General features: G+C 42.7%; 1 protein-coding gene across 8 annotated transcripts in view; it reads right to left on the bottom strand.

The window, feature by feature from the left end:
* Positions 1–18,603, bottom strand: part of CUX1 (cut like homeobox 1) — a 273,385-nt gene that overhangs the window by 43,242 nt on the left and 211,540 nt on the right. For 7 of the 8 annotated variants that reach the window (XM_030472165.2, XM_030472166.2, XM_030472170.2 and 4 more), the window contains one exon: positions 3,697–3,999. The exons of the other annotated variant lie outside the window; for it this stretch is intronic. In XM_030472165.2, the coding sequence (XP_030328025.1) occupies positions 3,697–3,999 (303 nt within the window). The remainder of the gene's footprint in view (positions 1–3,696; positions 4,000–18,603) is intronic. 8 annotated transcript variants of the gene reach the window in all.

Below are 18,603 nucleotides of genomic sequence, written 5' to 3'. Positions count from 1 at the left end.
GCATATGCTTTTCAATGTACAGCATTTGTATGCGCATTGGTAACACTAGTTTTACATGGTTAAGATCTAACTTATCAAAGACTCTGGAAAATGCCTGTGCAGCTCAAACCCAACCATACAGCTGGTTTCTAAATCCCTTCACTTCAGTGTTCTTCCTAAGCTGAACTACCTTGATACACCACAGCTTTTGTTACAAGATGGACCCTAAAGTCATCCGAGTCACTGCCAGTGATTTCTGACAGAAGCACAGCTATCGTGTATTTTCAAGATAACACAAAGATCTTTCCATACTGACCAAGTTTAGGCCTCAGGGTCTCGTGTCTGATCCGTAGCTCCTGAATGCCCTCACTAACACACAGCAGAATGCTTTTCCTTCACTTCCTAGCGAGGCCAGCATCTCTCAGCCAGTGGCAACAAACAGATCCCTAAGGGACAATGCAGATACGTGGGGACTTGTGCTCCTACAGCTCTACAGGACATTCCTGCACTTGGAAAAGCACCATCAGCTCTTGCCTTCATAGCCTCACCTGATCCTGACAAAACAGGTCATGGAAAACACCTCCTCTATAGACCCACACCCCTTGTGCTTAACTCCATGGATCTCCTCCTCCTCTTTAAAAACATCCCAAGACTTTTGCCCTGGTGATTTTTTTTCACCTCTACGCGGAGAGGAGGGAGTGTGGGAGCACTTAGAAGCTGCAGAATGTCCCATGCAGATGCAATGGGCAGGTGGGTCTGCAGAGCTTTTGGAGGAAGGAGCTGGGATAATGAAAGGCAGAAAGGGGAAACAAAGACAGGGCTAACATGACACAGTCTTCTACTAAACCCTGAACTAACCCTGGAAAAGGTTCTTAGAGACTGAACAGAAACCTAAAGTCAGAATTCACTTAAGTTCCTAAGTGATTTTCCACTACCCTCAACATCAGGAAAATCAGACAAAAGAATTAATTCAGAGCCAATTTTCGATCATGCATATTGCAGAGTTAACCTACTCCCTGTTTGTATTGAAAAACATCAGTAAGGCCTCATCCATTTACCTTTAAACCTGCCAGCTACTAGCAAGATAAGACAGCTACTTTAAAAATCTTTTAATTTGCCTTCATAAATAACTTCCCTTTAATGTTCCCCACATTCCTAACCCCAGGCTGTGCTCTGGCTGCAGTGCGATGAGCTCCGACAGCCGCTGTGCAGTGCCAGGGTGGGCACCGTGGCTGCCCATGTGGCTGCACAGTAAAGCAGGGCAGGGAACTGATCCGAGTCAAACCAACCTACCAAGAGTAAAAGAGCCTCTTTTGACTCAGACCAACTGGTCCGGTTTGCTGTGTGGCCACATGAGCAGGAATACAAGCACGGATTTGCTGCTGAAGGAAATGAACTTCAGACTACAGCCTAAACATTAAAAACGCACAAGTGGAAGGAGGTAATGATCATGTTCTCTAGGTGTTAAGAACAAAGCTAAAGGTGTCATTATTGTAACCCAGGATATGGCAGGAGACAATAAAGCACCTGAAACACTCCCAAGGTAATGGGGAACGTGTTAGAAATCACTCTCAGGAGGTAGCAGGTATATCACACTCCATCTTCATCAGAGCGCTATTAATAACTGGAATATTTTTAAGCACAGGTTTCCTAAAACTCTGTTAATTCTCCCCATCTTTCACCCTAATATCCTTCATGACTGTTCCCACTGATGTAACTCCTCATGGATAAACCCTGTTTATGGTAAATTATGCTGGTTTCATCGTTAGTCCTGGCCCTTTCTGCTAAATCCCCACCACTGCAATCCTTCAATAGCTCACTACATTTGCTTCCCTCTCTAAGTTATGTGTTGCCCAACAGGGTATCACGGGTAATTCTATGACATTTGGGATAAGGAATACCAGCAAAATCTCAGCATTAACACTGCCACCATTATCTGCTAAAATGGTGACTGTTGAATCAATGTTAAAAGGCATGGGAGGAGAGACCCACCAAACACCTTGTGAATGGTTTTTGCACAACCATGGTCTTTACTGGCCAATGTTACTGGAACAACTGAGCCACCACCAGTTGCCTAGGACAGGTTCACAAGGCCCTGTGGCCTGAGACAGAGAAACCTGTGCACCGAGCCAATGTGGTGCACTAGCACACTGAGGGCGCAAAAGGAGACATTGAAACTGGTTCCACACCTAATGCAGAGTTTGGGGCACATTTCCTGGCTCTTCTGCTGCTTTTTAGGCTTGTCAGCCACACTGTAGGAAAACAAAAATCATGGGAAATAAAAAAGACTAAGTAAAAACGGCATCAAAGCAAATGTAAACAAAAATACTTTTTCAAACCTCTCTGGAGCACCAGAGCAGGTACAGCACTCAACAGCATTTTGCCCAAAAACTAGGGGCTTCAACCTGTAAACCCTTACCATGACCTGTGGCTTCATCTCTACATTATCTCCACTGACCAAGCAACCACAGTCTGCCCATGCAAATGTGCACAAGCAAGTAATTCTACTGGGTTCAGTGGAACACTATCTCATCAGGGTATGTCCATGATCAGGGATATTTTTCTTTTCTTCCCAAATAACGTTAAATGAGAACTTGTAACCTCCCCCCTCCCAGTATTCTTCCCCTTAAAAAGATATGTGAAGTTATTCTGTGTCTAGCTGAAAAAAGGCTTCCTACCATACTAAAATAAAGGAGTTTTTACTTATACAGTCATAACAGTTCAGTTGATATGGATGAAGTTCTTCTCATATAAGGACCATCAGCAGTCTAAACCTAAACTTTCCTCTCTGGTCCCATCTCTAGTCACTGGAGAGCAACGGGTACTTCTGGAGAGTACCAGACATCTATTTTGGACATCAAAACGCAAGTGAAGTGAAGCCCATGCTAAGCCCCAGAAGCATGTGCAGGTAACACTGGGGCAGCCTTACTGGCTTCCCACTAGAGACTTCAAAGGACTCCTAAGGGTTTCCAAAGCCTTCTGAGGGAAGCAAGTGTTAAACACATATGAAGAACTAGTGATTTGGAGGCACAGTGGCAGTTTTAAACCTGGATTTCCCATACTCGGATCAGGTTATTCCCTTTGACTATTCCAAATACACAGTCATGTCAACATTACACTTAATTTGATACCCAAAACCTCATCTGTAAGCGAAAGCAGCTTTAGCTTTGCACATCTCAAAGCAAAATAACTGAATGGCCTCACACACTTACTCTACAGGTTCACCTAAACCTCAACTGAGTCTCATTCACCCTCCTAGCTCTACAGGTATACTACACTTTAGCTTGTGATGCATCTCCCTCTCCGACCATGCCAGACTCCTCTAATTCACCTGTGCCTAAAATGTTGGGGCCTTCAATCTATAAGCATGGGGAAACCAGCATTTCTGAAGGGGACATCTCCCTGCCTTTAGCGTTTTGGTCTTCTTCACAGCCTGCTGGACTGTATTGAGGGAGCTGGGAGCAGTATCTGGCTGGTGAGCCAGGTGCGGAGCTGAAGAGGAGCAGGGGTATGATGATGTTTTAAGTAGAGTGTGACAATCTGCAAGGATTTTTCTACCAGTTTAAAAAGAATATAAAAAGATCTTTTTAACAGGTTAAAGCTTAGGCCAGAGTCTAACCCAAGTATTCTTGTAAACATCTACTGAAATATAGCTTAAAAATAAAAGCATGAACACTCATTTTATTTCGGTCAAGAAATGAGAATAAAGTGATTTACCAAGATTGTTGTCTGTTAGCACCTCTTTGACCCTCTTCGTGATGCCATAGGTATCCAGCTCAGGGGACATAGCAACCAGTTCTTGAATGCTGAGTGCCGAGTGGCCCGACAGTGGCAGAGGTGTTGTAGATTGGGACTCAGAAGCAGGCGGCTCGCTGGATTCCTGGGATTTGCCATCCTTACTGGTCTCTATAGTGGGACAGGGCTGCTGTACCAATTCAGTCAGGCTCTTCACTGATTCACTGGAACTCATGGGAGATTCAGGAGCAGGACTGCAACTGGCAGAAGTCTTTGGAGTGCTTTCTGTAATTAAAAGAAGAAAAAAGCCCCCACTTTAGCATAATTGTAATGTTTTGATTGCAGGATATTTAACTTGCCTTCTCATTTATATTCTACCTACTTAAAGAAATGCCTAAGTATGCAAAATACTACTTGTTATGACTTGGGTACTAAAAAGCCTCTTTTTAAAAGCAGAATTATTTTCTAATTTTATCTTGAGTCATCTCTGCTTTCTCATACAGACAAGATGTACAAATACAAATAAAAATCAGGAAAAATTGAAGCAAAATAGTCTGTAAGTTTGCAAGAAATCTCCTTGCTCAGGAAATCTCAGAGTTTTGCTTTCCACGACATTTTTGTGTAAGGATGCTTTTACATCTACCATTTTTAGACTGGTTTAAGCCTCCTTCTGTGGCTTGTAAGAAAACTCACTCAGCTACTGTTTTGTAGTGTCAATGAGGGATTTTCTACAAGTGATACAACTTTGTAGCTGCAGAGCGTTACTGATTTCATTTTGCTTCTTATCACTCGCATCACATTTTTGCACTTCTCTTTGCCTAGAAATAACTTAACAAGATTAAAATGCAGTTTGTAATTATGGTGTATTAATTAATGTGTTTGAGAACCCAACATAAAGATAGCCAGTGGATCAGGAGACACCCAAATCTGTTATTGTGACACTCTGTTTAAAAGAAAGCTTTCTGAATCTGTTAATTTGCCAACAAAAATAGGCTCTGTAAAAAATGTTGTTTCCCCCTAATAAATTCACAGTTATCTCTAATGGAATGGAGCTTATGCTGAAAATCCAGACATCTAAGAGCACAGTCTAAACATATTTTCAAGTAACAACACGTAGACAATGTGGTTTAGAAGAATCATTCCCTTCCAAAGATAAAGAGCACATGCAATTTCTTCCCCATTTTTGTGGGGTTGCCTCCTCCTCCTCCTTGCTGTCTCACATCTCATTACTTGACACGGTTAATCGCATGTGTATCAGATTCATACATCAGTGGATTTGTCTCGAGCTCTCTGGAGGGAGCTTACAAGGCTCTCAACTGTACAAGGATGAGGCCAGTCTACGTCAAAAACTTATCCCTCCAACAGAAGCGTTTTCTGAGCACAGCAACACAGCTATGAGAGCGGCTCACTCTGCAGCCTCAGCTCCTGTCACTACCATGATGGCTAACAGCAAATATCACTATTTCTTAAGTTTGTTTGTTACTGAGACTATTGTTAAACCACTACAGCACATGCAGCTTGTGTAGCACGGAAGCATATTCCAAACACTAAAGGAAAATACTACATAAGTAAAAGTAGGGTCCAAATGAAGCAGGGTGCATAGTGTAATTGTGTTGTTCAAGGTAACAGAAGCTTCCAAGGCACTGCATTTTAGAGAGGTTCCCTGACACCCCTACATAAAGTTGCTTTCTCAAAGCAAGCAATTGGACTTTTTCCTCAGTGCTTTATGAGAGATGCAAAAGAGGCAGACATAGAAGGAAAGCAAGGTGCATATAAATCTTTAAGGTAATAGGGATCCTACAAATCTTATTTCTTCTCTCTGTTCACCCCAGGTCATCATACAACTGAATATAAGCCCCAGCAAATGTTATTTTTGTATCAGGAGCAGCAAAGGAATTGTACTGTAAATTTGCCCTGATTCACCCATGCGAGGGACCAATTTGGCAGATCATCCATCTTGTTCACTGTACACTGTCAGGGATGGCATGAATTCCCTCCATGATAAACAGATTTCTTCTCAGGTCTGTGTCCTTTAACCCACAGCAAGGTCAAAATTATGGCTGCCTAGCTAATAAACTGCACGGCACTCGTTCAAGTTCCCTCTAATTTTGTCCCTTGTGCCAGCTTATACAAATCTTACTGAATAACTAGAGCAGCTGCAAATTTCCTATACAATTCCTCATCCGTGCGCTGCAAAGCACATGCACACACGGAGCGCAGGAAAAATCCAAAGCCCCCAAAGCCCCCAGCCACACAGGACTAAACAAAAGCATTTCTGAATGCTGCTTTCTCCCTCTCCTTTCCCTGCCCAGCCTAATTATGTAAACAACAAAGGTAATCTCTATTATCATCTATCACTGAAATGCTCTATGTTGCTCACATATTAGCTTATTTATTTTTTATATCACATAGCAAGAGCTTACTTGAATTTCATTTTTCAGACCAATCTGCTCCTTATTTACTCAAAAAGGTGGGATTATCTGAATCTAATTTTGGAAAGCAGTACAGATGACAAACTGCTTCCCCCCCCCCCCAGTGCCACACAAGTGTACAGTGATTTCAGATGAGGCATTCTGTACATATACTACAAATAACTCAAAATATGGTCCCCATTCATTTTTAGCATTTCTCCCTGTTGCAAAAACATTTTCAATACCACATAAATATTTGAGGAAAAGATCCATTATTTGGAAAAGTAAATTCAATAATCGAATAATGCAAACATTTCCTGGTAATCTACTTAAAAAATTAAATAGACATTTAGAGTACAAGTGACTGCTGACAGAACAAAGGGGAAAATTGAATGTATTCACTGTTACAGATTTAACTGTCAATCCACAGCCATTTCGCATGGTTTATGAAATAATTTGTCTGTATTCATTCCTCTCAAGTTCCTCCCAGGACAAAGGAACAAATTCAGGACATCTGAAAAATACATATTAAGATTTCCAAAGTAGCAATTGAACATTTCCAATGAAAATAATACATTGGAAGCTTAGTTCTTTAAAACGCCTTCTGCTTTTTTAACCCCAGACTGCACTGAAGATCAGCACTAACCTAAGAGCAATCCAGTTTCTTAAGAGGGAGTAAGTGATGTTCAGTGAATGTTTACATGTTTGTGTTTAGTGAGGAAGGGATTATTCTGTCAATACAAGTCTCAAACTGCATTACGGTCGGCTGTAGGACCTGCAAACCCCACAGCCATCATTTATTTATGGTGTTACCTTAATAAAGTCCAGAGAAACTGTGCTATACCAAAGGGGTGTTGTGTTTTGTTTTCCAACAGCCTGTATCCAGTTGAAAACCTGAAGCAAAAGCCCTAAAATAAGGTGCTAGAAGTAAAGAGCTGGAGAGATCAAGAGCATCACCAGTGACAAGGTCATTGCAGAACCTGAGATTTTTTTTAAGGTCTCAGGTAGCCAAAGACATCAGCCATGCCCTGTGCTTTATAGAGGACAGGAGAAACAGGGTCTCCCCAAACTAGCTTGGTGGGAAGACCATTAGGACCTAAGCATTGATTATGACACAGTTCAACATGACAATTTTAAATAACTGGGAAACCAGTGTATCTTTTGTGCAATTACAGGTTGATGTTGACAAACAGCGTTAAAGATTCAAATAAATGCATTTAAGTGATCCAAATCTTCTAACGTTGCAGCCATGAAAGGGTAAAGGCTCTACCATGCATTTTCTACATTATTAATTCAAAATATACATCTGGGGTATAGGGAAGTTGAGGCACTTCCAACCAATTGTGATGTCTGCATAAACGAGCCAACAATCTGAAATGCTTGGCCACTGCGATTGGCCTCCATTCATAGCTAAAACACAAAGACAACTGAAACACCAACACTGGCTATTTCACAGTTGATGGACACAGCTGAGAGCTACGACCATTGAGTGAAGGTGAGTATTCAAGTCTTTGAAGGCAAATAGATCTTCCTAAAGACAAATACATTGGATGCAGTCTGCAAACACCAAAGAGCCATACTTGGGACCACATCACTCCTGGCAGAACACTGGGTCCTTACCCTTAACTCAGGAAATTCTTTATTTTGTTTTTTTCTACCACAGTACTAGAAAGGGACGCATAATCTGAAATGAAGATACATAAATGAATGGAAACAAAGTCAACATTATACAAATACCTTCTTTTTTCTTTTTTAAATACTATTTTCCCAATATAAAATTGCTTCTTGAACGACCATCTCACTGCAACCCCAAACCATCATCACAGCTTGCCCATTCCCCTCCCTACCCCTTAGTAGTTATCAGTTAAGAAACTAAACAAACTTTGCAAACAATTTAGCATATAGGATGAGGGTCTGTCTGAGCATTTTACAAAACTCATTGCGAACCATAACAAATTGCCCTTGCCTTCATTTATATGAACAGAAAATCTTTTGTGGTCTTGCATTCCTTAGCACCATGGATGAAGCTAAATGATGCTTTGGTCCCATCTATCCTCTCCACCTTCCCCATAGGTTCTATTATAATAGTGTTATGAAAATGTGAGTAAGTCTGAAAATAGTTTCCAGTCTCAGTTCATTGGTTATAGTGGTTTTCCTGAACTTAACATTAGATTTGCTTACTCTTCTCCAATGTCAAGACTTCCCACTCCCATGTCGGGGTCAGGTCCCCAGTACTGGGTCCTGGATCCTGAATTGCTTGAACACTGCCTGTAGAACATTTTGGACTGTGATTATCCCAGTGGTGGCCTGCAAATCACCTGAAAACACTTCCCCCAACACAACATCAGCCTGACACATTCTTCTACGAGGTCTGATCATGTTTTGCAATCGTAACACGACAAAATCCCTGTAGGGTGTAACGAACCATGGGCTGCACTGGGGTCCCCTGCTGCAGCTGCAGCACTCCTGAGCATCACCCGCTCAGCTGCAGGAGCTCAGCAGTCAGAGACATTCAATTATACTCTGCGAAACTGCATGGCACCAGTCAAGAAGGACCATTTTTGTGATGTACAGAAACTCAAAGCAATCTGACTTTGCCCTCCATACAAAAGCAGCAGTATAGCTCAGAACCACAGCACTCTGGATGCCCCTTCTGACGCTCAGGACACCTCAGATGCAAAGGCTTACAGGTGATGCCTGCTACAACCTCCCTGGAAAATCACAGATGTCTACATGACACCAGTCCCGGATGTATCCCTCTCAACAGAGGTATCCAGATGACAGAGCAGTGTTGAGACACGGATACAGTTTCACCTGTCCCAGAGGCATCTCGCTGCTGTCTGCCAGCATGGGCAGATTCCTCCAGTGGAATTGCTTGTACACATTTTGAGAGCTGCAGGTTTGACACTTTTGCTCATACCCTGCCTCGACTCCTACGGCCATGGCAGCAAACTGTACATCCAACTGTAATCAAAACTTCAGAGCAAAGGTTTGAACAACAGCATCTGAATTTGCAAGCATCAAACACTCAAAAGCTCAAAGCACCGAGCCTCTCCTCCCAGCATACTTTCCTGTGTATAAAGAGCACTCTGTACTTTTGCAGCTCAGGAACCACTAAGAGAATAAACTGCCCAACCGTTGTTGCAAACACAAGCTTAGCTAATAAACTGCAAAAGGACTCCTGGGGAACGAAGTACCGAACATGGCGAAGCTGGGGAAGACCAGGCAAAACACAGAAGGTATTCAGAGGCCTCTAAAAGGATTATGAAAAATATGATATTCTAAAGGCAGCAGGCAGACAACAGCTGTCTAAAGTTTCAGAGCGAAGTGGATTGAAAAAGCAGATCCACTATAATTTCCAGAGACAAATCTCTGTAGTTTATCTGATCCACTATTTAAATTTCAGTGCAGAGTCCTCTATCTGCAGTAATAATAACCTAAATTCCATTTAGTGTTCATTTGAGCAGTCAGGATAAAGTCATTTCTTATTATCTCCCCACTGTGTAAAAAACAGCTTGAAGGTAGGAAGTCAGCAAGCATTTTCACCAAAAAGTAATTATTGTAAGCGACATTTTTACTGCTGGCATGCCATAAGGCGAACTGCGCACTTGGAAGGACAAGTTGCTAAAACAAAATGACAGGGTACTCTGTGACATTCCAACAAGAACCCAAACATGATTTTAACTGGCGCTGGGTTTGATGCACCACTTCTTGTAATGTCCGAAGCTCAGGCTTCGGGTTGATGCCAAACTAGTCAAATTCCAAGCTCCTTTTTGAGGGCCAGCGAGAACCGCCACATCCTGTGCACAGCGGAGCAGGGAGGGCACCGAGCATCCCGTGCTCTGTGTGCTCCTGTTATGGCAAATTAGTAGGGAAGATGAAAGCAGACGAACATGGAGAAGAGATTTCTCAGCAACCTCTTAAAATAGCATTTGCTACTTCAGGGCCTGCATTTACCTCCTCGTGCAGATGAGTTAATGGACAACAACAGACCTGGCAGGTTGCCTGAGATCAAAGTGTCTCATACTGGGACCGGGTTATTTTCTGTCTTCCCCCAATGATGAGGCTGCCCATTCTGTAAACAAAACCTGGTGTATGCTGTGCTGAGAATCAGGATCTGATCATACAGCTCAACAATGGCCACATGCTCAGGACAACCACTTCATTCTGTTTCCCAGGGTATGAAAAATTCAGGGAGATATTTTTCTCCTCTGTCCTCCTATCTCATTTTACCTGCCTCAATGGATGTCTTTGCAGGAGCAAAGCACCCCAACAACCCTCCTCGCAAACAGCAGTGCAGTGCAAGCTTGAACTGTGGGATGTGATCAGCATTTGTGGAACAGCACTGCAATATATCCCTCTTCTGACTAATTGAAAGAAAATACATGTGAAAGCTGAAGGCTTTCTCTCAGGTAGTGGTTTTGGTGGATTTACTTCAAGTGAGTGAACCTTGCCTCTTCACAATTTGCAAATTAATGTGGCTTATGAAAATATGATCTGCCCTACAGTTATAAACTCCCACAGTTCTATGTAGGGAGTATGCAAACCTCCCTACAGTGTGCATATACAACGAGGTGGAGTAGGTAGGTATGTGCAGTTATAGTTGCAAGCACTTGCTATTGTTCTGACTCCAGATTTCCACTATGACCATGGAGATTTTGTTTGTTTGCTTGTTTGTTTTACAAATGTTTTAACTTTGGGGAAAATGTTATTTTGAGTCTTGGCTCAGAGGGAAATTTTATGTGGATGAAGGAAGGGATCGAAAGAAAAGCCCTTTAGGAAAGCGTGCAGATGTATGTGTGTCTGCACTGAACAGGGAGGAAACCAGCTCTGGTTAACGCTGAAATTACTGGGGCAATACTAAAAATAAAGGTCCCCACACTGCATAGAGCATATAAAACTACCTGAATGATCAGAGTAAATGTCAGAAGTACTTGGAAAAATCTGTTTCTGAGTATTGTTAAAGGATTAAAGGTATTGCTGCAATTTTTATGTTGCATTTTCAATAAGGATGTTAGCTTTGCACTTGTATTAAAATATGTGGTCTCAGCCATTCTAGAAACCAGAAGGAGCTGGGAGAAATCAGATGAAATTCAGAAAAGAGCAAGATATGAGCTGGTGATAGACTCATGAAGAGAGATTTACAGCTGGACACTTTAAAGCACTTGGGCAACCAATTCTCTTTTCAATGAACGTGCAACCACAAATGCCTCAGACAGCCCTGGCAATCCCACTGTGCCCAAACCTATGTTAAGACTGCGACTTCTCATAGCCAAAAGCTGGCACGATAGCAGTTTAAGGTGTTCTTGTCCTGGCTCCACCCTTTACTTCCATTTTTGCCTGACACTGAAACCTAATGCTGTCCCACATGGTTGGGGGAACCAAATCTGTGACCCAGATCTGAAAAGCAGCTGCCCACCGCCACACACCTGCAATGCAGAATGGATGAAAGAGATTCAGAGCAGGAACATGGATCTTTTTCCTTATCTCATCTGCAGTCAAGCCCATCAGCAAAAGGATGGTCTTTTATGCCAGTCTCCATGTTAGGAACAACGAGGGAAGTCCCAGTGCAGCCTTGTGAACTAAATGTTGCTTGTGGACCAACATCTGAAGAACACCCTGTGCCCAGGGCCATCCAACCAACTTTATAACCAAGCAGAAGCATGTCTAGCTGCTGTGTGATCTATGCCTGCTCTGGACAGCATGCAGCGAGGAACCGGGGCAAGGGACTGTCCTGCTTCGCTCACAACTTTGACTGGGTCAGAACTGCCTTCCCGTGCATGCCTCTTAGAAAGCTTTTGGCACATGGAGTGTGGCAGTGCCATCAGTTGGTTCTCACCCTTCTATGGGTGCTCCAGGAAGGCATCACTGAAGGTCCTGGCTGGTGAACCCTCGCAGCCCTTCACACATATCCCTCGAGCCCACACAAGTGCTTTATAGCTCTCCAAGAGGTGTGCTGTGCCCCACTGATGCAAAATGCCTCAACAGCTGTAAAGTCTTGTTCTGCACAATGTATGCACCACATTGCACCCAGATGTGGTGAGGCAAATCCAGGTACTCATACAGGAGGACTGGCTAAGCAATGTCACAGTGTTGGACAACTGTAAGGCTGCATAAACTCAAACCATCAAACTTAGAATCATAGAATGGTTCTTTTTTCATAGTCACTTCTACTGAGTTAGGAGGACTCTGGTACTGGGCTGTCCGCTGTGGTGTGGATAAGATCACTATGAAGGCAGTCTGAACGTCCAGGATGTCCAGAATCTTGTGCAGAAAGATACAACTGGAGTTAATCAATTAAAATGAGAAGTTTCACTGAGATCTATCAGACTTTGGAACAGACACACCAACCCCTGACACAACCACACCGCCTGATGAAACTCTCAAATAGGAGGCACTTTTGAAACGGCCTCCAGGGAAGCATGAGTTCTCTACATAGCCATGATGTTAAGCACAACAAATGAAGGGGAAAAGAAAGGAACTTGAGAATATTTTTAGCTGGATGTAGACACATAATCAGAAACATCAGAGCAATGCTCTGGTCATGCCAACAGACCCATATCCCAGTCTCACTGGCCAAAAGTGGATGTCTATGGAAGAGGTAAACAACACAACAAGCACATAGGGAGAATCTCCTCAAATGCCTACCTGCTCCCACAGAGCTTCTTGAGCCAAGAAAGTGCTAAATGGTAAATTTTTAGTTTTTACACATCATCTTGAAAGAATTAAAGAACCCTTTCTAAAAAAGCTATCAGATTTTAAATTAGGTGATTAATGGCAAAATCAGGGCTGCTTTGAAAGGCATTGCTCTATTCTGCTAATCTTTATGTAGTATTCAGATTTTTCTCTGTTTCTGTAACTTAAGTCAGAAGTCAATATTTAGAAATAACTGCTGGAAAATATTTTCAATAACCTTATTATTAAACCAGTTGTGTGCAGAAGCTTTATTAAGGATTTTCTGAATGTTAAAACAAATATGTCAAGAAAGCAATCAATCAAGACGCCACAACCCCACATAGTTATATTTTTAGTACAATCAAAATAAATGAGTGCACAAAACCTTTTGGAAAACTGAGTGAGAGCTTTTAGAGGTTCTGCTGCAGCTCATGGTGTCTTTGTTGACTTGCTGACCTTGTGATCAGAGACTAACTTTAACACCTTACCATGTCTATAATTGTTCATTGTCCTCCTCTGTTGTAAGCCTGAGTGTGAAGGTATTTCTACATCCTCCTTGGAGACTCTAACCTCCTGTCTGCTCCAGACTAGAGTACGAAGCAGAATGCGTATGTGCACTGTGCACTGCATTTAAACATACCTCCCCCACTAAACAATGCGGACATTCATTTGCGATGGGCAGGATACACACGGGATGGATCCCAGGCTAATGACTGCCCTCCTTCCCCAAGAGAGAAGTCCCATCTAACAACAACGTGGTGGGTTGTTCTTCATCTCAGAAGCAAGCAGTCAAAGAAGAGTGACCCTGAACACTGCTCTGCTAAACGCACTGCTCTTCAGGAGTACTGGCTAAAGTAGTGAAACAAAATGACATTTACATTGTATGCAACAATATTATAAAAGCTATTAAGGTACATTATTTTACACATCCTCATAATCTCTCCATACTGCTTTACTTAATTTGTGATAAAATTGTTGAGAAAGGGTACTTAATGTAGGACAGTCAGTAAAAGTAATTTATCATCTTCCCGCTTCGGTGCTCACGTTATCAGCGAACTCATTTTCTGCATTCATCATGCAATCAGCCTATTATTTGCATATTAATCAGGCAGTGGACCATGAAAGAGCCGCATCCCAGCCAAATGCTGCACTATCTCAGGAGGAACACTCAGTAATTATCATACATCAGTGTTATGATGTGGTAATTGATTATAACATCTTTCTGTTGCCCCTGGGGAGTCCCACTGCTAACCCAGCTTCAGGCATTCTGTGCAGATTTTTCTCTGAAAATTAGAGAAACCATTGCTGTCCTTTTACTGGGTTTTTTTTTACCTTTACAATAGACAGCTCTGAGCATTTCCAAGTTACTTTCGCCTGGGTTTTTTAAATGAAACCTTCATTAGGGAAAAAAACACCTGCCTCAGATGAGGAAAAGGAAAAACCCAGCACCGCAACCCCCCAGAACAAACCAGTTGGGTTCTGTTTGTCCTCTCTTTCAAGGTCTGTTGGCTTTTTAGGTGCGGGTGTTACTTACATAATAGCGTTCCCCATCGAACACAACAAAACGTTGCAACTTCAATAGACAGTAATTGCAAAGTTCGCATAAAGGCAGTTAAGTTGCTTTATTTAGGTGCCAAATGAGAGGCTAATTTTGGTCCTCTCCTAAAGGACAAATGAAACATCTGCCAGTTCAAACTTGCACTATTTTTAGGACCCAAGTTCCAGAGGGGTAAAAGAGAGAAACAAACATAAACCACAACATAGTTACACTGCGCTGATCTCCCACCTCCTGCGTGTGTGCAAGAGAGGGGATAGAAGGAGCAGCTCCCACCTCCCACCCATCCCAACCTCCCTTCGGAGAGCACAGAGGAAAGGAGGGATGTCTCAGGAGAAGATACCAAAGGGGACCATCTCGTGTGGAACAACAGAGAAGGATGTTCTGGCTGGGCTACCTGTGAGGAGAGCCTGTGAGAACAAAGAAAGACAATGTCACTCTCCACAGCAGATAATTGTCCTGGGACAGTCTCATTGGAGAGACCCTGAGCACTGACAGCAACACAGGGATATGTTGCCAAGCTGAGGTTTTGACAATAAATAGTATCAAACAGTGCCTGAATTATTCTGGGCAACGATCATTTTTCAACCCCATTATGGGGCATTACAGACACAGCCAAAGAAACAAGTATTTTTTAAGTTGCTATCAGCGGAATCTTTGACAAGTACAAGACATAGAACCCCAGACTAGTTTGCGTTGGAATGGACCTTAAAGCTCATCCAGTCCCAACCCCCTGCCACGGGCAGGGACACCTTCCACTAGAGCAGGTTGCTCCAAGCCCCTGTGTCCAACCTGGCCTTGAACACTGCCAGGGATGGGGCAGCCACAGCTTCTCTGGGCACCCTGTGCCAGCGCCTCAGCACCCTCACAGGGAAGAGCTTCTGCCTAAGATCTAATACAAATTTACACTCTGTCAGTTTAAAGCCATGTACTACCAGGCCTATTTTACATTTCTTGTTGTCATTATACTTTCTCCTCTCATTAGTTCTTTTAAATTGGATATTTTTCTATTGTCTATTTAAATTTTCTATTTAAATTTGATCTCAAATCCACTTTGTTTTGTTTTCAATGCAAGTTGTGTTTCTCATCAGATTTAAAATAATCACTGGATTCTTTCATTTGCTGTTTCTCTGGATGGCTTCTGGCAAATTTAAAAACCTCCAATACCCATCAAATTAGGTGAGACAAAGTCATCAGTTTTTCTCACCCCCTAATGCAAAGGACAGGCTAGAAGGAAACTCAGAAGATATTAATTTTCTGGTAATTTTCTGTTTTTTCTTCTTGGGAATGATTTACTATCAAGTAATACGTAACTCTATAAACGGGATTTTGTTGTTAAGAGTTTAACAGGCTGTTTATCCCCCTGTTTCCAAGCTGCTTGGTGGAGAAGGCAGCTGCCTTGCAGCTCCATCCCCATTATGAGATGGGAATAACAACCCACACGTTTGGTACTAACACGCCTTTTTTCCTGTACTTTGGGAGGAAAATAGCCCATTATCCGTTCTTTGGATTGAAAGCAAGGTAATTTTCATCCAGTGGAGGAGCATTTTGTTTTGTCATTTGCTGAGCAGTGGTTGGGCTGTTGTGGGGGACACCTGAGGGCACGATGGCTACTTCCATCCCACTGGTGACAGCCACGTGGCCACGGGGGCTGGACCTGCTGCCCCCTCCTTTTCCCACAAGCAACCAGAAGACCAACGTGAGCTTCTGCCAGCTGCCAGAGCCTCCTATCACCAACAGAAACATATCCACTCCCTTCAGAGAAGAGCCTTCCCAACCTCTTCTGCAGCTGCCAGCCCACAGGGGACATATCCCGGCCATCACCCTGGCTCCTGACCCCCCAGCACGACTGCCACAGCCTCGCTCGTGTTTCAGTGCTGCTCCAGTTATTTTTGTATTTGGCTTTCCAACATATCAGCTCATCATTTTCCACCCAGCTCCTCCGTGCTTGGCAGCTGGCAGGAGAAGCCCTCCATGCTGGGAAGCAGGGAGGAGAGGTAATGTGGGTCCCCCCCTACTCAAAGGAGGCTGCACAACTCCAGATGTCCAAAAGGAGGGAAAAGAAAATGCTGGTAACTAATGAAATGAAGAAAAAAGTAATAAAACGATGAAGAGTGGAATTTACAGAGATCTAATATTCATATTCTTTTAAACAAAGCCTGAAGAGAGTGCGAGAAGTTACACGCTCAGATTGATGCTGAAGCTACAGTGGAAGCACGTACTCACGAACTACACCCACTTTTCAGCAACTATTAAGCTAACTGGTACTCCTATAAACTACCTAAGAAGCACACCAGTAATAATGGTCAGGAAAGTTTCTTTTTTCATACAGCTTAAAAAATATATTCACTCATTAATTCTAACTTTTAAAAATGAAGACTTTGAAAATGAGGCATTAGTGTGCCTGGCTAAACACTACAGCAGAGCTGTACATGAGCTCCTTGCGTGGACATCTTTCCCTGCACACCAAAGGGGAGTGTAAAGGACCCGCATTCCCAAATTAACCACAGAAATAAAGCATAGCTGCAACCTGTCTGGGTAACTCCTCCAAAATGAGTGTTATGAACCCATAACCACACTTCAGAGTGAATTAAATTTGTCTTCAGAATCCAGCATGAGTCTCCTCTTTGCCACATTAACATAAGAAGTGTGTCGGTGCTTTGTCATTGTAAGTCAGCTGCAAGGGCTATCTGCCTAGAGAAGTGTTCACTCTATGATTATGTATTTTACTTTAGCACTTTTAGAGTAGTAAAGCTATGACCACAATAAGGATGGAGTCATCGTCTGCAAGTTTAATCACTGGCTGGTTCAATGGACAGAAAGGAATATAACTAGGGCAGGAATTTCTCTACAAATACTATTTGCTAAGCATCACTGATGGACAAAGGACTATGGCCATGCAAGACAGCCTGGGGAGGACAGAGCTAGGCAAGAGGCAGGAATGACCAGATGATGGCTAGCAATGATAGCCAACATTATGTTAAGAATGAACTTGAAACACTGACTTCACGCCGCATTCCCAGGTCCCAGTAAGGTGCCTTGATGGCAATTCTCCCAGCTTTATTGATACCAGAAAGGCTGCCAGGAAGGTTTTCATGGTCCAAATGTCAGGGAAATGGCACAGAATATGATCACACGCATTACAGACAGACTACAACAGCTGCCCTTACGAGGAGCCAACTGATATCCTATGGTTTGAAATCAAGACAGCCACGGCCAACTGCTCCAGAGCTGCAATTTCCAGCCACACAGAAAGAATGTGGAAGCTTCACCGATGTGCGCCAATGTGCTTCAGGGTTAGCATGAAGGTAACTGCTTGGCTGGCTTAGTTGTTCAGCTCCAAACTTTGAACATGCGCTTGCACCCAGCACAAAAGGAAACAACCTTCTCAACCAAATGCAAAGACTCAAAAATTGGTCATCAAACATAAACCATCTATGCAAGGAAGGTGCAGTCCCACTACTCTGCTATGAAAAGCCCTTTTTGATTTCCCTTCTCTTTCATTTTACAGACTACATTAACCACAAACATTTCATGTCATTCAACTGTATTAACCTGGAATGCCAGCCAAGGACTGCAAAACAATCTCTCTCTTCTTCTTGATTCAACAATGAAAAATAGCTCAAATTTGGGAAGATCTGTCAGTATCATGGGACCGATCACTTGTGCGATCTCAAGCACTAAGGATTTGGCTTTCCAAATGTTAATCCCTGTCTGTCATGCTCTGGACTCTGAAGCACCATCTCAGACAGCTCTGCCCATCCAAAACAAACCAGTACAATAAAACCATGACCCACGGAGCAATGAGGGGGTAAGAGCTTCTCCATTGCCACCCTGTGGCTAGCAAGCTCTTCCCATCAGCGCATTAGGATGGTAATCCTAAATATGGACTGCAAGCCTTAAATACACTCTCTTCCCACTTTGTTTCTCTCCGAGTAGCCAAAGTGACAGCACCCTTCTGTTATTTGGTAAATGGGAAGATCTACCCAGCACACAGTTAACTACCTGCCTGCTCAGCAGATTCTGTACTCCAAAATATTACAGAAATATGTATTACATAAATACAAATATAATGGATACGTGGGTTTGTCATCATTCCACACTATGGCTGCTAATATCCTAAATACAGTAAATCACAGATTGCATTCAGATTTTTTTTTTCAGATTTTCATTCCCAAGGGATGATAAGAAGTAATCTCCCTGTTGTTACAAATGTTTTATTTTGAAAAGAAAGCTTTTATGCATATT

Source organism: Strigops habroptila (genome assembly GCF_004027225.2).
Source record: "Strigops habroptila isolate Jane chromosome 13 unlocalized genomic scaffold, bStrHab1.2.pri S16, whole genome shotgun sequence".
In the NCBI taxonomy this organism is placed as follows: domain Eukaryota; kingdom Metazoa; phylum Chordata; class Aves; order Psittaciformes; family Psittacidae; genus Strigops; species Strigops habroptila.
The sequence above is the reverse complement of the archived record's forward strand: the minus strand, read 5'-3'. Positions and strand labels throughout refer to the sequence as shown.